The sequence below is a fragment of the Lepisosteus oculatus genome, chromosome 1 (genome assembly GCF_040954835.1).
Source record: "Lepisosteus oculatus isolate fLepOcu1 chromosome 1, fLepOcu1.hap2, whole genome shotgun sequence".
In the NCBI taxonomy this organism is placed as follows: Eukaryota; Metazoa; Chordata; class Actinopteri; order Semionotiformes; family Lepisosteidae; genus Lepisosteus; species Lepisosteus oculatus.
In genome coordinates, this window is record NC_090696.1 from 42,893,323 (window position 1) to 42,919,152 (window position 25,830).

Below are 25,830 nucleotides of genomic sequence, written 5' to 3' on the forward strand. Positions count from 1 at the left end.
AAAGGTATAACTGTTTCTCATCACTTAGCACAGAAAGGAAATGAAAGGATCTTCTAGAATTATTCTTGTATTGACAAAATACTTGAAAGGTATGCTAGAAACTATTAATCTAAACTGCCTATTTGAATGCTATGAGAATCTTTTCCATCATGAGTTCCTTTCACCTTTCGTTACTTACATCTAGTAAGAGACCCGAATTCGATTTACTGCGTCTTGAATGTTTTTTTTCCATATGAAATGGTTTGCCAGGATTTAAAAATGAAAAGTGGTTATTTCACAAGAGTGCAGTGTAAGTTATAGAAGTTCCAGAATGAGGTGGAAATAGTCATAAATGCCCTTGAGTGTCAAATATTATAGAGCAAGATGAAGCTTTCAGAATGAGTTCATGCTCTGCTGGTTTTAGAGATTGGTTTGATTTTGGGTGGTGGAAACAGCTGTACTTTGCTTTAGATTGGACAGAGCAATTTAATTTAGATGGACACTCTTTTTTTCTTAATGTTTTCTTGTATGAAGAGCATGAGCAAAAACATTGCTGTTCAGTTAATAGGTTAGTCAGAAGTCATGGGAGTCAGGTGTGGTCCTTGTGTGTTACGTATGGGAATACCTTGTCTTGTGTTCAGAAAACAGTTCTGTGAAAGTGGTCAAAAGGACCCACATTTCTTATGCCTGTGAAAGTACAGATTGTAGATATATTTTCCTCATTTATACTCACCAGTCTGGAGCTGCCAGTTCCATCTGACTCATACCTACTGTACAGCCCCCACATCAGCCTAAAAAAAAGATGAGGACTGCTTATATCAGTCCCCTGAAACCTGTTATTCAATGTTTTTTTACTTTAAAGAATGAAGGCAATGGTCTGAGATTCTTCTTTTTTTAACTCAACTTGGTTCAATGTGTGCTTAAGGAAATGATCAACTCAAGCTAAAAGCACCACAGAACTATGTTAATAATTAAGGTGGGTAGCTGCGTCAGCATGCATAGGCTTCAAAGGAACAAGTAATAGGTTTATTCCATGCTGAAAAAAAGAAGAAAGAGAACACAACGTTTCGGCCGTGGAGCCTTCTTCAGGTGTGAGAGAGACAGGGCAGTAGGCAAAGGTAAAGTAGCGGGAGAACAAAGGTTGGGAGGGAGGAGGAGTGAGAGGCGGGAGCAGGGGACAGAAAGAGAGGCCAGTCAAGAGGTGTGAAGTTAGAATGGGTGCAGAGAGGTGTGAAATGAAACTTCCAATGAATGGAGAAAATTTAAAAGAACAGTAGTCTGTCGTTAAGGGAAGAGAGAATGTGTGATCCTAGCTGCAGAATAATTTTAGTTTCGGTGGTCTTTCTGATGTATGAGTTCGGAAAACCGTCTTTGAGAACCCAGATGGAGAGATTAGAGTGGTCGTGGCCGTCAGAGGTGAAATGAGAAACAATAGGCTTGGAGAGATCTTTAATCTTCACAGCCCTGACGTGTTCTCTGAAGTGGTCTCCGAGTCTCCTTCCTGTTTCTCTAATGTAGATGGCTGGGCATTTACTGCAAGAGATGCAGTAAATGAGGTTGCTCATCAAAGACACCAACCACGCGCTCCAACTTTTCAAAGATTTCCAATTTCAGGGTACCGAATGCCACATTTTTACCATGGACATCACATCTCTGTACACCGTCATTCCCCATAATGACGGCCTTACAGCCCTCAAGCAAACGCAGGACAAACGCACAGTGCTTGATCCACCCACCCACACCCTGGTACGCCTTGCAGAATTGGTCCTCACACTGAATGCATTCTCTTTCAATAATCTTTTTTACCAACAGGTCAGTGGAGTTTTCATGGGCACCAGAATGGGACCTAGCTATGCCAACATTTTTGTCGGCTGGGTAGAAGAACGCTTCTTTGCTTCCTACACTGGCTATGTCCCTGACCTCTACAAACGATATATTGATGACTGCGTCGGTGCCGCCACATGCTCCAACGATCAGCTTGAGTTCTTCCTGCACCATTTCACCAACTTCCACCCGTCCCTCAAATATACAGTTAACATATCTTCCACCACTCTTCCATTTCTAGACATCCACTTGTCTATCAACTACCCCCGACTGTCCACTTCAGTTTATTACAAACCCACGGATTCACACAGCTACCTCCTGTACAGCTCATTTCACCCCAACCACACTAAAAACTCTCTTCCTTTTTCACAGTTCCTTAGGTTACGACGATTATGCAGCGACGACATCGACTTCGAGAACCAAGCCCTCGAAATGTACTCATTTTTCATCAACAGAGAATACCCCAGCAGTGTGATTGACAGGGCCCTTGCCTGAGCCAAAAACACCCCCCGATCAGGAACTCCCGCTGTAACAACCGCATTCCTTTGGTGCTTCCTTACCACCCTAACACACTTCCTGTCCCCAGGACCATTAACCAGAACTTTTCCATCCTACAGGATGATCCCTCCATTGGGGCCCTCTTTTCTGATCGCCCTATCATCTCATATCGCCGACCACCTAATCTGCGTAACCTCCTTGTTCACAGCTCCCTTGACCGCCCTCAACAACCATCCACACCAGGCACTTTCCCTTGCAACAGAGCTCGCTGTATCACCTGCAAGTACACAGCCACCGCCACACTCATTCAAGGCCCCTCAGGACAATTCCGGATCACCCAGACAGCATCTTGTACCTCCAGCAACCTTATTTACTGTATCTCTTGCAGTAAATGCCCAGCCATCTACATTGGAGAAACAGGAAGGAGACTCGGAGACCGCTTCAGAGAACACGTCAGGGCTGTGAAGATTAAAGATCTCTCCAAGCCTATTGTTTCTCATTTCACCTCTGAGGGCCACGACCACTCTAATCTCTCCATCTGTGTTCTCAAAGACGGTTTTCCGAACTCATACATTAGAAGGACCACCGAAACTAAAATTATTCTGCAACTAGGATCACACATTCTCCCTTCCCTTAAAGACAGACTACTGTTCTTTTTCTCCATTCATTGGAAGTTTCATTTCACACCTCTCTGCACCCATTCTGACTTCACACCTCTTGATTGGCCCCTCTTTCTGTCCCCTGCTCCCGCCTCTCACTCCTCCTCCCTCCCAACCTTTGTTCTCCTTTGCCTACTGCCCTGTCTCTCTCACACCTGAAGAAGGCTCCACGGCCGAAACGTTGTGTTCTCTTTCTTCTTTTTTTCAGCATGGAATAAACCTATTACTTGTATGTTAATAATTGTTAGGTAGAGGACTATACACGAGTGCTAGAAATAATAAGGAGGCACATGTTTACACAGAGGGCTATGAAAATATTGAGCAAGTTGTCCAGCCACATTCTTGAAGCAGATAGCCTACAGTAGCTTCTTTTAAGAAATGGATGGGTAAGATTTTTTAATCAATTAGCTATAAGCTACTAACTGCCAAATACCTCCTCTCTTTTGTAACCTTTTATGAAGCATGTTTTCATTGGTGGTGGTGGAGGGGAGTCCCCATTACCTGTAAAGCGCTTTGAGTGGAGTGTCCAGAAAAGCGCTATATAAGTGTAAGCAATTATTATTATTATTATTATTATTATTATTATTATTATTATAATGCTGGTGTCTGGTTGGAGATTGGGCCTGTGGTATTGTCATGGCATAAATGACAACAAATAACATCCCAGCTCTTTTAAATTACATTTCCACCATACTCATAAATACTGATAATACTTTCAAAACTACAGGAGCTAGTGCAACAGGAACTATTTTATTTGGCAAAGGATATTTTCTGTTTTGTATTCATTGTAGTCTTGTCATGTACATGACCTATATGGCAACAAGCCATAGTGTAATAAGGGTAATGCATCCCAGAATATAAAATGTTCCAGGATAATGCCACTTCTTGACTGACGGGGACGCTTGTTCTGTAATCCATCCTACCTGTGTGTTCAAATTTCTGGCAATATTCCTCCTATACTCAGCAGATATGGAACTTGCACATACTGTACTAAACACTCCCTGTCATGCATAATTTATTTAATAAGCATCTTATCTTTAAGCACCATATCCTAACTAATTTTACAGACTTGAGGAGTAGGACTTCATAAATTGCAGATCTTCACCAATACATACTGTTCTTACTTTCTCATCTCAAGTCCTCTTACTGTAGTTACAATGCAGTAATCATAAATATTTGATTTTCCCTTCTATAATTATAAGTCACATTTTTGTAATCTATTTTCAGTGAGCATCCAGAACACCTCTATTAGAGTATGAATACATCCACACTCTTTTTTTTTAAATCGGTAGTGAAGATTTAACATACTGTTCCTATTTCAGTGGATCAAATGCGATAAGGTAATATAATTGGAAGCAAAACCAAAATGGACTGGTTACGTGTAAGATCAGAACATAAGGAGCTTGTATTTTGATACTTTAATTAGACCTTCAAAACATCTTGCTGTATCAGTCTAGGTTTCTTTTGACATTCAGCTAAAGAAAAAGTTGACATTTTGTTATAGGTGAAAGAGCCATTTTCTCCTACCTGTGTGTTCAATATTTGTCCTTTGCCCATCAGTTGTGGGTGTACAGCAGAAGCTAAAAATACTATAAAAATATAGTGTAATTGTAATTTGTAATTATCTAGAGAGAAAAATCAATTAGTAAGCAGAGCAATACATATTTTAGTTAAAAATTCCTGATAGACTAAGATGAGAGTTTGGTACTATTTTGATGCCACAAAATCCAGTTAAGTTCTGATTTGGAAACTATAGACTTTTTTAGGGTGTGGATTTAATGTAGATGTTCCAGTGCTATTTTGAAATCCTTCTAAAGCATAATTTAAATGTTGTTGTGTTTGAAACATATATTTATGGAAATTGTTGTCAATAACACCTGGAAAAATTCACAGCTGAGATCAAATGGTGTTTTAATGTACTGTACAATAATGCACAGTCCAAAATCTGAAGATGTCAGTTAATCAACTGAGGAATAATACACTGACGAGTTGTGGGGTAATCAGAAAATGGCCATTAAAAGTTATAAATATGAAACATTGTCTCCTGAAGTTTTTGAGATGAAGCACACAGGTGTAAAAAATGAATTTATGTAGTATTTGTAGTATTTCAGAAAATGCATTCAGAAACTCAGATTGAGCAATCAAGTTATGAATTCAGTAGGAAACATGGGTTAAAGTTCCTGAAATTACTGGTCTTGTATCACCTGCAGTCTAAAAATGCAGAATTATAAGAAATATGTGATTCACCTACTTGCCAGGGATGACAGATTGCAACAGAGCTGTTTAAGCCCCATAGACTACACTGCAGTGATCTGCTGACTGTTGCTGATTCTCAAGGCATCGTCTCTCATGACAGTCCACTTTCATTCATAATAATTAGTTTTATTCAGCGCTTTTTTTGTCTGAAAGGATTCCGAAGTGCCTATAGCAAAATAGTCTTTGTTTCACAGCAATCTTTCGAAATTGATGATTTATATAATGGTCTACAAAGCGTCCTGGGTCAGTAGGGACTGTCAGTAGGGATGTCTTTTCAAGACCAGGGTTGGTGTCTCCTGTTCTAGATAAAACATGCACTTGTTGCATTTGTATGTCATTAGCAAAAGGCGTAACACATTACATTTAATTGCAATGCACTAAATAACCTAAATCTCCAGGCTCTCTTTTCATTATGGCACAGAGTTGTTGAGAACTAACAGACTCAGCATGAGCACTTTCCACTTGGTCTTGCCAGATCTGGCTCTTTAACTATTGTGACCCTGAGTGGGTCATTCTCAGTGCTCTGTGGCTTACAAATGAAGACTGGTCTGTGGCCATTTCTGGGAAAGGAAACGTGTTTTTTCTACCTCAGTAGCCGATCTGTCCAGATTTTGTATGAAAGTGAAGTGAAAGTGCAGTCTGGTCTGAACCTTTAATGTGTCCATTATACTGTATAGTTTCAGTCCACATTTTCTTCCCTGTATCTGTAGCAGCAAGTGAGCTGTGTCTTGTGAAATGTATTAAGGGGTAACCAGCCTTAAATCTGACCTATTTAAATAAATGTTTTTTGCAGCAGTTTATGAGTCTGCATGTAGTTAGCACTCTGTGATCATTTGCGGAAGGTTTTGTTGCCATCTCAAACCATTGATTAAATGACAGAATAGGCATGGTATTGCAACACATGCTGGGCATTTTTCATTGAAGATGTTGGAGCAGGGGTAACCGGGTGATTTGCTAAGCATTATAGACCTGACATTGAGATGCAGATGTGCTTGAAAGTTGATGACAGTGTGATCTTTGAATCAATAATGACTTTACTAGAGGAAGAACAGTGATTGAAATTATTGATTCTATCATTATTCAAGTGTTTGTATATGAGGGCAGTTCCCAATGCAATCTGATTAGTTTTCTGTCTTTGTTTAAAGTGCTGGGAAAGCAGTAAATCACAAAAAATATCCTCCTTCTGACATAAATACGTTAATGAAGTGTTTATTTTTTTATTCAGTTGACTGACTAAAATGTAAGTTTCATTAAGTCTAATAGCCCACCATTTGTGTCTTCTGTTTACTGGTAGATTACTGCTATACCTAACTACAGTACATACCCTGTGCAACTGTATATTTAAGAGAAAAGCTTCCTAATTAGCCCTTTGTTATAAAGACTTTGAATGCCAAATTTCTATACAAACTTCTGTTGGGTGCAAACATTAAAAAAGTAACCTCAAGACCAATCCATATTTCTGGTAATGTTAGGTATCATGCATTGTGATTTATATTAAAGGGGAACTCCAATACTCTTTTTTTTTTAATTTAGAGGCTAGAAAGAATCGGCATTGATGTGTTAGTTTCAAACCACAATAAAAGTAAAATGTGCACCGCAACTTGTAAAACCTACAATTTAGATCACAAAGTAGACAAAATTTCCAAGTATGCACAGCACAATATTCTGCAAGTCAGAACAAGACAACAAATCCTCCGGCAACGTGAATAAGCTCTATTTATTGTAAAGAAGCAGGCTTGTGAATACATCTCTTTTAATCCATTAGAAATATTGCTCTCGACCTCAAGACGGTTTTGCCGATCAATGGAGCTTACTTGGAGTCTGCATGCAGATCACATTGAGAAATTTCTGTGGTGAAATATCTGCTGCACAACTGGACTTAATTTGCTCATACCTGTACAGTGCATTAGTCATTAAAGTAACTAGCGAGCAGGAAGGGCCGCATCACGTCACATTTCGTGGGAACATGGCAACTTACAGTACTTTCACAAAGTTCATGATTGGGTGCTTCATTTGAAATTTATTAAATTTTTCTTTGCGGTCAATGAATTTATTTCGTTACTGAGATTTAATAACTGGTCTAAAAAAATTAGGGCTGCAGTTCCCTTTGAAATTGATTTTTCAGAGGATTCCAGTAGCTGAGCTACTGTATAGACCCTTCTGTGCTTTTTAGTGCTGTACTACTGTGTAGTTTGTTGTAGTTTTGTCTTGTAAAGGCTGACTCCTACACATTCTGAAAAGATAATTCTATCTTAAATGTCAGAGTGAGCCTGCGGTATTGTATACTGACTGTTAAAAAGTCTCCCAATAATTATAATTGAATTAAAGTTGATTTTTAGCTGCAAGTATATCACTTTGTTTTAGTGTTGAGTGCTTATCTAAGTGCCTGGAGTTTTATTCAGTGCGTATTTAAATTTAAGTGACCACTCTCCCTTCCTAACTTTAAGACATACTGTACAGTATATTGTGTGTTTGAAGTGAAGGCAGTTTTGGCCAATTTGTTTTTACTGTTACAATAAATGTGGCTGTTCTTTCCAATTGATTTCAGTCATTTTGCAGTAGTTTATTCATTATTTATATAAGAATTTGTATTAATCTGGGTGCTGGATTAACTCCTATCCAGACATTTGTGTAGAGTGGAACCCCTGATCCTCTGCCTGTGTGTGTAATTGGATTATATTAAATGGCTATTCTGTTGGCAGTCTCACTGGGACAGATGAGTCTGAACAGCAGGTACACTGTCATAGAGTGAGAGTGACTGTATTGGCACTGTGCTTCTTAGCAGAGAACAAAGGCCAAGTTTATCCATTGAAGACTCGCCCACAATTACAAAGCTTGTCTACAACATATGGTAAAAAAATCACATAATAAAGTCCTTATCCTTGAGTCATTAATTTTTAAGTCGTGCTCGTCTCAACTGTGACCACTGTGTTAAAGCAAAACATTTTTTTCAGGATAATACTGAATATAAACTTATTTGGCTCGAAATATTTACACTTGTTGTTTTCTGACTGAATGCACTGTGTTTATAAACTAAAAGTCATTAAGGCTCATGTTTCTGTAGGTGTCTTAAAGTGCATAGTATTGTATCTATATGGAGCTACAATATAGGTAAAAAATTAGCTAGTTACTGTTGAGAATACATTTAATCTATTGGATGAAGATAAGAGCCCAAGTTATGGTCAAGTTTCCAGCATAATTGCTGCAATAGGTACTTTGGTTCCTTTGATTTAAAAACTTAATTATTGCTGCCAAGTATGCCAAATGCTGTTGTAAAAACAGACAAACTGGTGATGTTAAACTGATGCAGAGTTCAGAGTTATGGCTGCATGAGATGGTTTTAGATGTATCTCACAGTCCATTTAAACTAAGCATGGGAAATTGTGAGGTAAGTTTAAGGTCAATTTAAATGTTACTACTTCTTTAATTTCATTACCTTTAACTAATCAGAAGTATAAATGGTGGTGTACTGCAGAAATGTCAAAGACTCTTTTCATCACTACTGTAAGCTCAATAATAGAAATCTGGGATAGATGACAAATACTTATGTAAAGTAAAAGCTGTCATTACTGTGTTGTCATTATGTAGGCTAGCTGTTTTATTAGTGGCTTTCCTCAGAATTGAAATTTTGAATCTTGCTTAGGATATTTGTACAGATTGTGATTGAATGAACTTTTTTAATGACGTTTTTATGTTCCTCTGTTGCAGGACTGAAGGGAAGCAGCTGATGATGGCTGAAAGCTTCTTGAAAATCATGCTTGCCTATAACTGGATTTCTTTATGACAGACTATTTTGATTCTGGGATTTTGAAGGACTGAGAAGAGCGAAAAATGTCGAAGAAAAGTCGGGGAAAGAGTGAAAAGCCTGAGGCTCTGATAGATGCCTTACAGGCTACAAATGAGGAGCTGAGGACTAAATTGATAGATATTCAGATTGAGCTCCAGCAGGAGAAAACCAAGGTATGCACCATCTTTTCCTTCTTTTCTGTTCTATCCAGGAAGAACACAATCCATACTGTATGTTAGATATTAATCCCTGAAAGACCAAAGGGTGTGTTGTGGATATGGGCTGGTTTCTTTGTTCCAATAAAGGTCATATCTGCATCTGCAGTAATAGCTCCTCTTCACGCATACAGTGGATTTCATGTTCTCCCAGTGTTCATGAGGTTTTCTCTTATTGGTATGTAGTTACTTGGTTCAGTTTTCTTACCCTTTCTATGGTAATTCTCCAGTACATGGGTACAGCCCTTGTCTTGAGAGACTGTAGCAGGATCTGGCTCAGTGACTCTAAATAACAGCTCATTTCTTTAAGTACAACTGATGCCATCAGACCCTAGTACCTGAGACACTTCTAAATGCAACTCTTTACAGAGCAAGTATTACGTTTTATTACCTCGGCTCTATAGTACCAGAAACCTAACGGCCATAATAGGATCCTGTAGCAAAGTCGACTGTTTGCTTTGTAATCTTTGTCTCTCCTTGCAGTCAGGAATTGTGTTTTCAGTATGGGAGGGGTTTTAATGACCCCCTGATTAGCCCTCTGATCCTGTCAGTTAAAAATAAAAAATGCTTTATTTTTTCTATTACCTGTGAAATTGTGGTTCCTTATGTCAGGAATAAGGACAATAATTATCTACTAGAGCACTTTTGTGCTTCTTTACCTTTCCTGCACTAGTGAAGCAGACAGAATATTTAATCTATTCAAATGTTTTAAATAACCAAAGTAGCTAATTATTGAAGAGAACTGCATGTTCCTGAAATGGCAGTAGTGTCTATGGTGAAAAGGTATATACCTGCATTTGTGGCCCCCTGCTTCTTTCTCTTAATTTTGTGATGTCTGTGTAGTCTAGTGAAGCAGCTCCCTTGTGGACTCACCCACACATTTCAGTTCCACCTTCTTTGCAGGTGGCAGTTCCTTAAGTCTTATATCTATCTTTCATGTTTCCCCAGTGGTTGTGAATGCTGTGTTTAGCCAATTCACAGCTTCAAATATTATTTTTCTGTAAGGTCTTTGAATCTGATAGTTGTCTCTATGTGCCATCAATTTCTGCACCCGTAGTTCTTGCTCTGTAACATCCCATATAAAAAAACGCCTGCCCAGTGCCAGATATATCCTTATCATACCCATAACACTATCTAGTGGTAGGCAAATTTTAACCATTCACCTTTCCGTAAGCCATTTTAATGTTCTGAAATTCAGGCTCAGAGAAGGTCATGGTTATCTTCCCTGTTACTGTTTGATAAACATTTCCTCATTTTTTTTTAGTGGTCTTCCCTTCCCCCCCGCATCATGCGTATGAAAATATTGTACAGTACTCTTTCACATCATCATAGTAATCGCATCTACTTTGCTTTAATCTTTTTCATTCATTGTTTCAATTTGCTGTAGCATACAGTACTGTATACGTATGTATACCGCAAATATAGTGAGATGTTCTGAAATTCTGAAAGGTTTGTACTCCTACAAGTGTTGGCCTGTTTTCACAATGTGTTTACTAAGAAAACATAACTTTGATAGATTCTTGTTTGCTTTAATGTAAGTGAGTTTTAAATTTTATTGTTAATTGGCCCCAAAATTGAGTTTTACTTTAGTTTTCAAAAAGAAAAGAAGCCAGTAATAAGCTGAGTTTAGCAGACCATGTATTTCATAAAACAGCCTATTGCAGTTTTGTCATATGTTAGAAAAATGTCCACTAGTTATTTTTTGGAATGTTTTTAAGAGGTTTAAAAAATTATACGTACCTGGATTTGTTTTACTTTTAGTCCAGGCATTTAGTACCCGATGACTCGTGTATTACAGCTTAATAGGTTTATAGTGATTTCCATCTCAAGATATACAGTATCAAGGTCCTTTCCAATGAAAAGAACATTGGAACAGTGGTAAAAGAACCCATAACGATGCAGATGAACAATAGAAACCCATGGCTAGTTCCTTAAACCAGGACAAGTTTGAAGTAATGGTGAATTAAATTACTCAGAAATCAGAAGACATAGATTGGTTTTTTCATACAGGTTCAGTTAAACCCATCTGCAGTTTTACTGTTTTTATAAATGAGTTATATGCAACAGGTACGTAACTGCCAAAAGTTCTCTCACCCATCTCATTGCACCTTGTATTTGTGGTGTAAGTAAGTCTTTGATGTAACAATAGGTCAGAATATTTTATATAGAAATAATATAAAATAGCTATCTAATGTAGAGAAAATAAACACATAAACCACATTCTCAATATGTAGGAGGTTTATAACAGTAGTATAGATTATAAATGGACAGTATTTTGCAGGTGAAATGGGAAATAGAATTTCATAAAACATGAGTTTCAAATGTTAAACTGGAGATCAGAAGTTTTACACCTGTCTGGACTTACAGTATCTCTACATCACCAAAAACCATGCTAAATCATGTGGTGATGTTAATAGGAAATACACTCATTCTGCTACATGTTACATTTTGTGATAATTGCATTAGCATTTTTACAGCTTTCATTTTTTTTCTCCCAGCGAACTCTTCAATACAGTAACTTCATCAAAATCCAAGGACACTCATGTAATGCATCTCTCTATCACTAACATTTCCAATGTGTTTAGTTTTCCTCCCTGTGCTGTTGATCAGAGGCAGTTTTTGACATGTTTCAATAAAGAAACATGACAGTTCTCTAGAAAAGCTGCAGAATGATACAGCTAGAGATTCCATCTTTATTAAAAAGCAAGTCTCACTTGGTCTAGCATTGTACATGGTCTGATGTCTCTGTGTTTCAAAGGTGCTATTTGAAATGCTCTGTAGCTTCACAAACATTGCAAATATTTGTTATGTACAATATCCATTTTTTACTCTAATTCTTCATAGACTACATTCTAGTTCAGTCAGTAGTAACAGGTGACATAATGTCTTTTGATTGAATTTGAATAGCTCTACCTAATGACTAATGCATACTTAAAATGGAATTGTACCCTTCATGCTGCTAATAGTGCTAAAATATTTGTTTTGCCCAGAGACCCAGAGACGTTTCACCAGGATTTCATTTTTTTTGGCAAGTCTTAAGTATACCCCATTTTAAACATTCAGCAGTTTGCAGCCTGTTCAAGTGTCGAGTAGGAGAGAATGTACTGAATTCACTCCCATAACTTCTCAGTAGTCATGTAATTGTACGAACCCAGATGTTTTCTGCACACACAATTAAACTTACTTTGACAAGAGTTTGTGCAAACTGCAGCCTACTGCAAATAAGCTGATATTTGAACATATGTTCTGTGCTTTTCTGTTAGATTAATAAATAGCTTAATGCCAAAAGATATTAATTGAAATTAATGGGCGCTTTTGAAAGGCTACATCCACTGTCAGTATTTATCGGGATCCTCAAAAACTGTACTGTTAAAGTGGTTTTGATTTGATTTGAACATTTTGTCATGTTCCTCTCCGGGCAGGACGGGTATTTGTAATCATTTGAGTCTGTGCAATGACAAGTGTGGCAACATGCATACTGTAGCTACTTTCTTTTTTGCTTTGTGTTGCTCACATGCTGTGTAGTCTGACAGTCTTTTTTTTTTCTGAAGCATGGTGATTTATTGAATTATTGACAGGTTTTCCTGTGACTGGTGCATACTGAATCAGCAGGCCACTGTTACCCTGAGCCTTTCTCTAATAAGATGTTGAGCAAGAACGCTAGCAGATGAAGGGAGAGAAAGCGCTTTGACCTTTTATGAATGCATCCTCAAGGTCTACATTTGCTGTGGCAGCAAAACTCAAGTGTCATTTTTTAGACTACGTTGTGTGATACAAAAAAAAAGATTTTTTTAAGTGGCGAGTTCTTTATGACTTCTAAATATTTTTATTAACTTTCTGATATTTCAGAATTGTAATTGTCCTCTTTATAGTTGTTTATCAAAAGCAGTATTTGTGCATCAAGTTCAATGCTGTACTAAATAATGGTTGGAATGTTTTCTGGCCTTTTCTATTAACCCAATTAGTGGTTCAGTTTTTGTAAATGCTTTCAGTCAACACCGATGCACCTTTATCATATTGGATTGTACAAATATGAGGAGCAATGTACTGTAAATGTCACATTAAATAAATTCTGGAAAAGCATCTGTATAGACCTACTTTTATGGCACTATTCCCTGAAGGCTACTGTTCCACATAGACCATAAACTTTCTCTGCTGCCCTTTTGCTGTTAAGGCTTTTTTTCTTTAGCTTTTGAAGGCATACAGTAGGTAAATTTGCGTGAGCTGAAACTTATTCTTTTAGGCTCTATTTTTTGTATGTCTGTGAAGTCCTTTTTCTTTGTTATGACTGTCCTGTCACTGATGCAGGCACTGTGTTTCAGCAGCAGTACGATTTGGCAGATCTGAAACAATGTGTCTGTCCTGCTTTGGTGTGGTCACCCGAGGGCAACCAGATCTTGGACGGTCATCTGTCCGGCCAGTCTGCTGAAACCTTCTCTGCAATTCCAATAGTGTCTGGCAACGCTGGTACATGACATGCCTGTCTGCAGGATGCCAATGGCCCTCTCCCTTGTTTCTAGTGAAATTCAAGGCATTGTGGAATGCACAGAAAACTGACTAAGTGTGGCTTTTTTCCTGCAGTGACCTAAGCTTTGAATTAAGACCTTTTTAAAGGTGACCTGATCAGGCATTGTTCCACTTGGACATCGTTGGGTTAAAGTTCACCTAACGAGCTTTCGTGTGATTGGCAAGTTGCAATGCCTCACTGCACAAGCTGTATTGCTGGTCAGAGGGCTTAAAACAAATTGACAACTTTTTGTGAAAGTACATAAGCTATATCTACAGTATTCTCATTCCAGAAAATGTTGCGTTTCTTTTTCCCATCAGTATAATTTCCTTGTCATGTAAAAGGTAGAGAGGAATGTAATTTGTAAAAACAAAGTAGTCCACCCTCCTGGACTGGTCTGTTTTTAGATTTAGATCTGCTTAAAGGGTGCTATTTCCTGGAGTGAATTTTCAATCAAGAGTGTTTTTACAGCATATAAAAATACTCCATATCTGCACAAAGTCACCAGATGTATTGGGACAAAAGAAAAATTAAACATACTTTGGTTATGTGTTGTAAAGGATCTAGACCCATCTTTTCGCTATAATGACTGTTGCAGTCCTAGAGCAGGTATACCTTATATTGCTGTTGCCATGTCTTTTTACATTTTATTGCTAGTGGAGATATTATCTTCATTCCTTTCCACCTCATTCTATGTGTTTTATGAGGTTGATGTCGATACTCATACAGGCCATTAATTGTTTTCACTATTGCTGATCTCTCCTGATATTTGTGTTACACGTCCAGCCTTATGGTGTTACTCACCTACAGGCTTTCACCATGAAATTCCATCAAAACCAGCAGCCCATGGCTAGGCATGTTATAGTATGAAGTAGCAAACATATTGCACTTCAGAACAATCAGTTGCCCTGGTCTTAAACAGAAGAAATATTATACCACCGTGCCGCCACCACCAGAACAGTCAAGGCAGTGCAGTGCTAATTGAGAAGCTGGAACACTTTTACTAGGTGTGTCCCCATTGGTCCAGTATCCTCTTTTTGCTGGTCCAGCGGGCCATGCGGCAGTCTCTGAGCAGTCATGTGGAAGATCACTGGCATGAAGGTGGGTCCCATGCCACTAAATCCACTGGACGTACTTTGTGGTCACATATCTCCTATGTGAAGGCTTTTGTGCCATTTGTTTCTTCAATAAAATTTCTGTGCTCACTAAACAAGAACCAACACCCTCACTCACAACAGACATTAATATCAATCCAGACTCTGCAGTCTCCCAGTTAAGCAACAAACTGCCGTTCCACAATGAAATGCTATTAGCTCCAATCTGTTTTTTGTTGGTAACAAAGTGCTTGTTCTGTAAGGACTTTCCCAATACATTTGTTGATGGTCTGGATGTTGCATGTAAAACTGTTCAGAATGTTGCTAAAACCAAACACGCTCAAAACCTTCATTGAGCTTCATGGGAATACTTCTGTAGTGGCTCATATGGGAAACAGGTTTACAGGTAGGCAGCCTAGACTAAGTCATAAGAATTGTGTTGCAGGTTTTGTTGTCTTCTGTTGGAAAAACATTCCAGAATGCTCTTAAGTCATTTTGCAAAACTGTCAGCATGCTTCTCTTAATCCAGTCTTTCTCTCCAGAGAGGTATTCCTCATAAAAGTTCATAACCTTTTCATACGTTTTAAACTATGTAAATTTACATCATTGTCTAATGATGTCTTTAAAAAACAGTACAGATAAGTAATAAACACCAATTCCTGCAGACCTATATTAAAATATGAATGAATAAATTTACAGTGCTCAAATCTTCCATTACTTGTAATAATGAATTCCACTATTAAAATTGGGAATCAGGAGTGTTCGTTCATACTGTACTACTGTTAAGGGACACCAGCGTTCTGTTTAGTTATACACTGGAACACTCTGTATTTTATAGTCCCATTTTAAATTGCTTTCTCACAGAAAAGTGCTATACAGTACATTCCAGATCCTCATCACAACTTGACAAACGTCTTCTGTTGCCATAACGTTGAGACCTTGCCTTCTGGAGGAATACATGTGTAATTGCACCTCGCACCAGGAAAAATGGACTGAAATGAATGGAAGAATGAAAATATACATGTATACAGCTTATGGCCTATACAAAATTGGTAACATATGCAGATTGTACTGAGTAAGCTAGAACTGAGGAAGGAACTTATTTTATTCAATGTGGAAATCATATGCTAATGCAGTCGACTCCCCTAGCTCTGCGTTTTAATATCCCCACATGAATAAACACAGAATTATACCACAATATCACTACTACAAAACAAATATGTTCATGTTTCCTCGGAATAAGTGAAAAAACCTTTCTGGTTTATAAGAGAATCTATCTCTCTGTGACGTTTTTCACAGCAGAGAATGTCTCAGAACGGTTTGCAAGAACCAGAGCCATCCATCCATTTTCTGACCGCTTTATCCAATACAGGGTCGCGGGGGGAGTCGGAACCTATCCCTCCAAGCGACGGGTGTAAGGCAGGCTACACCCTGAAGAGTACGCCAGTCCTGCACAGGGTAGACACACAGACATACACACAATCGCACAAATGTCAATTTTCCCAGAAGCCATTTAACTTATCACTGTGTTTTTGGAGTGTGATGGAAACTGGGGCACCCAGAGGAAATCTGTGCAAACACAACTTGTGTAAACTTCATGTAGATAGCATCCCCAGAAATAAAGCCAGGGTTTCAAAGGAGCAAGGCCACAATGCTAACCTCTGTACCACCTTGCCACCCAAGAATCGGAGCCAGTCTGTCATAACTTTTACCTAGTTTTACTCAGGATGTCCATGTTTAAAATCTGCATTTGTTTTTCTTTTTCATCCCAGGTTTGTAAGCTGCGGGAAAAGCTACAGGAGGCAAAGCAGGCCCGGGAGCTGGAGCAGCACAAGCACACCGTCCTGGTGACCGATCTGAAGGCCAAACTCCACGAGGAGAAAATGAAGGAGCTGCAGGCCGTGCGCGAGGTCCTCATCAAGCAGCATGAGCAGGAGCTCTGCCGGGTCGTCAAGATCCGAGACAGCGAGCTGCACCGCCTGCAGTCCCTGGTCAACGTGCTGCGGGACGGGGCCGCCGACAAGGTGAAGACCGCTCTCCTGGGCGAGGCGCGGGAGGAGGCCCGGCGCACCTTCGACGTTGAGCGCAACAAGCTGCAGCAGGAGATCCTGGAGCTCAAGTCTTCCAAAAAGCAGGTGGAGGAAGCCCTGGCCAACGTCATGAAGGCCGACAAGGCCAAAGCAGCAGACCTGAGGACGGCCTACCAGTCACACCAGGATGAGGTGAACCGGATCAAACGGGACTGCGAGAAAGACATCCGCAGGCTGGTGAGCATCTCCTCCAGAACTTTCCAAGGCTAAAGCAGTTAGCCTGCGGGAAGCTGTGGCCCGTTCTGGGCCTTAAGGAGTCAGAGGTTTTAGGTTTCGTGCTTCTGGTAATCATCTTATTTAAGGAACAGCAAAAAAGCTTAAAACAGTTCTGATATGTATAGAATAAACGTATTTGCCTAACAAATGTCCTACAGTACTTTTCAGTACTACTGAATATGTACTATAGTCTTTCCTAGTAGTATGTCGTTTTCTTGTTTTTCCAGTCAAGATGGGGAAAAAAGCCCATACTGACATTAGCTGACATGAGAGGGAAGTGACACTTTCAAAATTTCAAAATAAATGAAAAAAATTGAAACGTTTAGATTTAATTTCCTAGAACATATTCTTTTGCCAGGATAATTTTTATTTTTAAGACTTGTTCAAGAAATACAAACGCCGTACATAAGTACATGCAGAGAAGACACAAGTTAAAACAAAGTTGCACATTAAATTGGCCTAATGAAACCAGGACTAAAACCAACTTCTGCTTAGAGAAAGGTATATCTTTAAATGCATTTTAAATATGTCCACATTCGCAGTGTGATGCGTTTGGACAGTGAGTTTCACAGCTGTAATGCTGCAACAAGAAAAAGCCCCATGACTCATTGTGTGGAGCCTTGTCTTAGGTAGAATAAGAAGGCCTGAAATGGCAAATGATTAGCAGCAGATAGGGATGTGTTCATACAGTACATCCTTAAAGTAATCAGGAGCTAGGCATTTGAGAGATGTGTAATCGGTATAACCAGAGGAACCTTTAAAGAGTCATTTTCATAGAACAAGCATCACAGAACTTTGGACATACAGAAACTGTTTAGTACCTTAGTAGATACCCTAGTATGTTCAACTTGAGTGGAAAATAGTTGTTTATCTTGTAGAAAATGTGGACTTCAAGGGTTGACAGTGTCCTGTTTGCAGGTGTAACCGATTGAATTGAATTGCCAATTGCTGTGCCCTCTTATTGATGCCCACTAATAGTAAACAGCTCATTATAAGACTAAGTAAGCTCTTATATATGAATGGTTTTATAGTGTCACTCTCAGCCTCCTAAATATATATCTAAGTAGACTTCTATCTTGTGAGTTAATAAAAGCTGTTTTTTATTTAATTTTTATTTTTGAGAACTACAAAAGCTGTTTCAAAACTACTTTAGATTAGAAATGTCTTCTGTAGTAAGTTCTCTGGTCTCTCTGGCATATTACTCTACAGTGCTCTGTATTGTTTATTTCCTGCTATTGCAGACTGTTGAGCCATTGATTCTGCCCTATACCTTCCTTGCAGTGCCCCGCTTAGTGAGTCGTGAAAATTGGTTTCTGTTTTTTTCTTCATAACTATCTGATTTCAAGAAAAAGGCTACTTGGAATAGAATACTTCTTCAGTAAGGCAGTAAAATATGTTACCTGGGTAATTTTTCTCTGCTTCACTAAAAATATTGACGTGATTTTAGATGTGTTTAGCAGTGTTCAACTGAACAGTACTATGTGCTCTTATAAAGATGTCCCCGGTCTTTATAGGGCCTTTTTATTTTGATGAATTTATAAACACTAAATGCTGGGACATTTCAATCAAGAGTCAAGCTTCCTGCTCCCCTGCCTCATTCTCAGCTCCATTTACTGACCTTATTCAACCATGAATCAAGGCTGTAAAAAACATACAAATCTGTATGTACAGTATGTGTTTCAGAGACTTGAGTTGCAGCTGGAAAGGGTCAGTAAAGTTGAGTATAAGGCAGAGAGAAGGAGTGGATAGTCAGCCAGCGAGTGAAGCGCTCGAGTAGCTGCTTCTTAGACAGGGTCTGTCTGTTCTTGCTCCAAGTCAGAGGTTCCAGTCTTATCTGAGAAAGAGGGCTTGTTGGGTCTCTGTCTGCTTAATCTTGGGCAGCAGAGCTCCCGGGCAGATCATTCTGCCAGTAAGGAGAAAGGTATTTTTCTGAGGAATGGTCTGAAACCCACTGCAGTGAAATGTGCTGAAGAGAAGCACATGAATCTCTTTGCACTATTTGTTGTATAAAGCACTTCTAATAAAAAACTGTCTGATCAACTGATGTGCCTGAAATGCCTGCATCTTAGGTTTGTTCCCGACTTAGTCTTGTTAAAGTTATTGTGTTGTTCTTGTCTGGCTGTCAGGTGAGATAAATCTTTTTTTTTCCTGCATATTACCTCAGCTTTCAGATTATATGTGCATCCTTGGTGAAGAGTCTCTGAAAAACTGTAGCTGTCCATCCAAATATGTACACGGGTGGATGACAAAGATGTGAGCCTTTCATGATAAATATCACTTAAATTACTTTAATTATTTTTCCAGGCAATGTGGATCATGTCATTAAGGGCTGTCCTCTTGAAAACAGACCTGTGACCTGGTCCCCTTATGTATATTGCCATTCCAAACATAGTTAAGCCGTTAGCATGTATATTTTTATTAGTTTAGTGTAGCACAATCAAAATATTGCTAGATCATTTACAAGACTTACAAGACAGTTGTTTGCATTCCCTCATTTCATAATACTTTTCTTTGCTGTCCGTGTGCTAGGCTGTGTTACAAAATATACTGTCAAGTTCTAATGTCTTTTTATTACTATATTTATTCCTTATTCAAAATGCCACAAGTTTAAATATTTCTTGTATAATTTGCCATGGCTTATTGCAAATGCCAAACAGATTTAATTTGCTTTCAGACTGGGAGTTTCATGACTTATGGCTGCTAGGAATTTTTAGTAAGTGCAGAAGACTTGTTTTAGTTCTAAGTATAAGTATACTTAGCATGGGGCAAGTATTTTATTAATAGATTTATATTTCCTTATGGAAATTATAAAGTATATTTAGATATTATTAATGTTCATCTTTCAATGTGCAGGAACAATGTCTGAGTTATTTAACTATTGTGCCACATGAGGGCAGCATAACATAGGATTTTAAAAGGCTATATCATATGAAACGGTTCCAATAAAATTTATATTGTCTTGCAATTAGTGTGGAGTTCTGTCTTCTAATTATTAAAAGCAGCTGTTGATCAGAATTACCTGATTTAGAGAGGCTTAGATTTAAAAGGAATTCGAGCTGCAATATATTCTAGTTGTGCAGCCCAAACCAAGAATTACAGAGCGTCATTTGACTTTGGGTTGCTTGTGCAGCACAGGGGAAAGCACTCACAATATTTGTGTTCAAAATTCTTTCTCTTTCAAGCACATGCTTTCAGGCACATTTCAGACTGTGTCCCTGTTAGCTAAATGGACTGAAGCAGGCATTTAAAAAAAAATACCCACAATGCACACCAGAAAATGTAAATTGCCAGAAAAATAGGTTAATTGGCAGTACCACATGAATTTCTGTGTTGCTGATTGTTTTATTGTAAACATATGTTTGGGGACAGGCTTGTTGTTTGGATTCTCCGTTTAATAGAAGTCTAGGAGACAGCTGTGTAAGCAAACACAATCCTGTTAACTACCTGCACAGCAGGATATGAGATCTGTCTGTTCAAGGATGTGAACAGTGATTAAGTAATTTATTTAACCTTGGACTTTCTCAAACCCAGAGCCATGCTGTGAGTTGGGGAGCATGTGGGAGGTGTGGGATACTTATATTTTGATTTGTAGTACAGAACTAGTCCAGATCTTCTGGTCATCACATTAATCTAGTCTGCTTAGGTGTCCTATATAACATTTAGTTCCTTAAGGTTTTTTTTTAAGGTACCTATTGTTTGCTTTGAAATATCGGTCCATATGCAAGGCTGAGGGTATGAAGCTATATGTGTTAGTGTATTAACTTGTACCTACATTTGTTTACCTAAATTGGTAATAATTTTTCTCATGGTAGCTTCCGATTTAAAATCACTAGTTGTCAATTGACCACACCATAAATACATAGAAGCAAAGAAAAGGACCTGTGTGTCCATCTAAATTGTGCTGTTTTTTTCCACTTTGTATACTTAGTGCAGAACAGCACCACGGCCGCATTGACATTAAATGGAGGAGAGCTGTGACTGTGATTGATGCCTCAGGATCACAGACGCCAGGAAAGTTATGGGTTAGTGTTGCATGACAAGCTGAGAATACTTTGGCTAAGTCTCTAGAAATCTTTATCCCACTACTGTACCTTGATAAAGGATTTCTGAAGCTCTTCATTGTCAAACCACTGGTCTGCTGCCTTGCTGCAGTCAAATCAAAGAGGAGCTCTGCACCTGCTTAACATATGGTCTGATAATGGGTCTTTGAAATGGAGGCACGTGAGAAATTTCGGTTCTTGCACGCAAGATATTTCGGTTCCTGCACATTTAATGGCCAGTATTGCTTGGTGTATTTGAATAGCCATGGTTACCCTAAATTTTTGTATTATTCAAAATGTAGCTCTTTGGACTGCAAACTAACCCAATTAAACCAAGTATTGGCTTTCAGTTTCTGATCTAGGCTGAAAAGTCTATTTTTATAGCAGATTCCTGCCAAACGTGATTCTGTTTCCAATAGGTTGCCCAGTTACAAGGACTGGCCTCGGCATCGGCCTGATATTCTCTGAACTCTGAATCTGTCATGCATACTGATTTGTGGGAATTGGTAGAAGTATCTGTCGGTGGTCTGATTTTCTCCCAACGCATGTATGAGTTTAACATTTTTCCCAACATGTCTGACACATTACACTGGGTCTTCAGCCTGCAGAGATTAAGATTCAAGTAAATATTATTAAGCCTTTTGTATTGCTAGTAATTCTCAGCCTTAAGTGAATGAGAAGTGTTATACACTAGCAAGACATATCATATACATCAAATCATATGCAAGAGCCCTACTAATCTTTAGTGTGGTTCCTCCTGGACAACAATCGTACCGCCACCTCCTGCCACTGGTGCTGAAAACAATAAGTGGGGTTCCCGGTTGACGCAGATCAATGATTTTGAAGATTCATCTGTCTGCAGTAAACAATATCCATCACCTATAAATTAACTAGGCATCTGAAATGGTGCTGTTGGAGAATTTATGAAAACGAGCGAGTCTAATTACCATGCAAAAATTCATTCCGACAGTTCCCCTTCGTATATCTCTTCTCTTCCTCTGGTTGTACAGCTGTACGTGTCCAGACATTTAAATCCGTCATAAGGAAATCAGTGGGAATCTTAAATTGGTTCCTAAGAAGTAGACCCTGTGTGTGCTGTGTGAACAGGCAAGCCAGTCTAATATTGTCATAGATGTACTGTAGCTCATGCTGATGCTGTAAGGTCTCGGATATGCGCAGCCAAAGACAGGCACTGGTGTTCGCAGGTGAGATGAGGCAAGCACCCCAGCTTAGTCCCTGTGGGAGTCAGTGTGCACCAGCTTTGTGGGCAATCGGCCAAGGGAGAATGAGTAATTCTTTGTGAAATTCATTCTATACAGTACAATAGAAATAATTCCTTACACTTATATAGCGCTTTTCTGGACACTCCACTCAAAGCGCTTTACAGGTAATGGGGACTCCCCTCCTCCAACACCAATGTGCAGCATACACCTGCATAATGTGACTGCAGCCATAGTGCGCACAGTACACTCACCACACACCAGCAATCAGTGGGGAGGACAACAGAGTGATGAAGTCAATTCATAGATGCTCATTCATAGGAGGCCATGATGAGTTAATCCAATGGGAAATTTAGCCAGGATGGCAGTGCAACACCGTCCCTTCTTTTCAAGAAACGCCCTGGGATTTTTAATGACCACAGAGAGTCACAACCTTGGTTTTACATCTCATTCAAAGAACGGCGCTTTTTTACAGTGTAGTGTTCCTGTCACTATACTGGGGCATTAGGACCTACACCACAGACTGCAGGGTGATAGCCCCCTGCAGGCTCCATTAACACCACTTCCAGCAGCAACCTTAGTTTTTCCCCAGGAAAAACTCCCATCCAGGTACTGACCAAGCTCACACCTGCTGAGCCTCAGTGGGCTGCAAGTTGTGAGTTGCAGGGCGATATGGCTGCTGGCTTATTTAATTTATGGTTAGTAGTAGAGAAGGCATTTATAATGAACATCTGTCAAACAAGGACAGCATGATGTTGAAAAGTTAAACAGTGCCCATCTGCTCAACATGAGGAAAACAGAAATGTGCTGGTCACTTCTTGACCTTCTGTCTGTAGTATTTGTTTTCAGTCACTGCAGTCCATACAAGACTGTCTTTATTCCTCTTTGTTTTGTACGGTGTTCACTTGTGTATATACAGTATGCTAACATGTAAAGACAGTCATAGAACTGGGTAGTGTAAATCAAAGACCACATTCCAAAACAGCTCATAGCCTCAGAACTACTTTCAAACTGTCATCTGACTGGAGCTCCACTATTTCATCTTCCACGGTTCCTTGGTCTACTGTAGGTCATTGGGTAACAGATGAAAAACTAGCATGAAAAAGAGTTTTCAAATTAGTCGTTTCAGACCTTTGATACAGTATCTTCAAGGATGAGCTGAAATTCCTTTTCTAGTTTGTCTAAAATAAGTACAAAAACTTGAATTGAGTCAGTAGGTCTGTAGTGTCTGTTGTAATTGGGGAGAAAAAAAACTTGTAGGTAGCTCTTTTTAACTTGGTTACATACTGTATAGTTCAGGTGGGTAGCTGCGTCAGCATGCGTAGGCTGCAAAAGAACAAGTACTAGGTTTATTCCATGCTGAAAAAAAGAATAAGAAAGAAAACACAATGTTTCGGCCATGGAGCCTTCTTCAGGCTACTCTATAGTGTTTGCATTAAGCTCTGAAATACCATTATAAGATGTAGCCGAAAATGAAGATTGGCATGTTTGCCTTGAAATTGAAGGCACTCAGTGAATTTGTAATGTCTGTAGAAAACCCAGTTCCTTTCCTTTTTTCTCCTTACTTTCAAGGAATTTGCAGATCGGAAGGAGCAGGTTGTGAATGCTCTTGAATGCGACAAAGCCACCTGACTTTGCTGTGCATAACCAGATCACCATCCTACTTATTTAATTCACATAACCTGGTCAGCACTGTGATGCAGTGGTTAACATTGCTGCTTCACAACTTTGCGGCCCTGGGTGCAATTCCCGGACTGCTATCCTAGTGGAGTTTGTACGTATGTTCTCCCTGTTTTAACGTGGGTTTCCTCTGGGTGTGCTGGTTTCCACCCAGAGTCCAAATAAATTTTGGTTGTTCAGTTGGCTTCTGGGAGAATTGTCTGCATGTACCCTGCAAAGGACTGGCGTCCCATCCAGGGTGTATCCCACTTTGTGCCCATTGCTTGCTGGGATAGGCTCTGGCACACAGTTGTCATCACGTGCACATCATATACATCTGTACTGATTAATACAATTTAAAATATTATTCACCTTTTAAAACCAATAAGAGCTTCCATGTTTTGGATAAACAATAAAATAAGCCAGTTTGGAAGCCCTTGTTGTGTTTTGTCTGCAGAAGAAGCGCCGCTTGTAAACAGCTTTTAAGGGCTGACATGTTGATTTACAGCAATGTAGCTTAGGACCTATTGAATTATCTCAAACACTGTTGAGCAGTTCAAATGACTTAACGCTACATGAAAACACAGGCCTTCAAAAATTCTCATGATGGTAAAGGCCGGTCATACTGTATGCCGAGAGGGATCCAGTCCATCTGGGTGAACTGCTTTTCCTTTATTGGCTGGTGGCTAGTTGGACTGGCTGTTGGTGCCTTGATAATAATCTTTTCCTCAACGTCGGCAAAACCAAAGAGCTGATTGTCGATTTCAGAAAGCTGGGTGGGGACCATTGGGTTAAGACCCCTTTTCACATCAATGGGGTGGCTGTAGAGATGGTTAGCAGCTTCAAATTCCCATGTTCTTTCATTACTAATGATTTTAAAGTGGTCCCAGCATGTACCTGGAGCTACAAAGAATGTGCAATAGCACCTTTTACTTCCTCAGACACTTGGAAAAAATAATGATCTACAACTATTCTCACTACGTTCTTCAGGTGTGCTATATAAGTTAAGTTAAGTTTGCTCACATGTGGTTTGGCAGCATCTCGTTATCTAACTGAAAGGCGTTGCAGGGGGTGATCAAGTCAGCCCAGTCCATTATTGGAGTACAGCTGTTCTCTGTTATGGACATTTTTACAGCTCTCTTACTTAGCAAGGCTGGGAGTATTATTAAGGATAACACTCATCCTAGTTTCTTACTTTTCTCTTCTCTGCTCTCTGGTAAGCTTTATAGGATAACGGAACGTAGTGTACCACCAGATTCAGAGACAGCTTCTTCCCATAAATTGTCAGATCATCGAATTCTACCTCTACTACTGACTCACACTGATGTTTTATTCTGCACACTGCTTATGCTGACTTTTATTTCAGTTGTATGTTATTCAATTTTATTGTTGTTACTGCTGCTGTTCTGTTTACAGTACAGTAAGTCTGATGTTTCCTTAATGTCTTTGTATTCACACATACAAGCAAATAAGCATGTCTTTGCTAAAATAAACTCCTTGTATCAATCTCTCTATGGCTGGACAGGTAAACCAGTGAGATGGTAGAAACATTATTCCTAGCTGGAAATAGTATACCGTAGCCTCCATGAAGACCTTTATCATCAGATGTTACTTCTGACAAATACCTCCACCACGACTGTAGTACAGGCATGCATACTTTTTGCATATGGGCTGCCTGGTAATATCAATAACAGGCAAATATTGCAAAAAACAAAGTAGAAGCCAAAGCTGTTTTAGAATGCTTAAAGGAATAAAACATTCATAAAATATTAACATTTTCCCATTT

General features: G+C 39.1%; 1 protein-coding gene across 9 annotated transcripts in view; it reads left to right on the plus strand.

Moving 5' to 3' along the window:
* The window catches only part of jakmip1 (janus kinase and microtubule interacting protein 1), a 114,719-nt gene that overhangs the window by 37,790 nt on the left and 51,099 nt on the right, over positions 1-25,830 (plus strand). For all 9 annotated transcript variants that reach the window (XM_015344922.2, XM_015344925.2, XM_015344919.2 and 6 more), the window contains exons 2-3: positions 8,925-9,176; positions 16,592-17,086. In XM_015344922.2, the coding sequence (XP_015200408.1) occupies positions 9,048-9,176; positions 16,592-17,086 (624 nt within the window). In that variant the 5' untranslated portion in view covers positions 8,925-9,047. The remainder of the gene's footprint in view (positions 1-8,924; positions 9,177-16,591; positions 17,087-25,830) is intronic.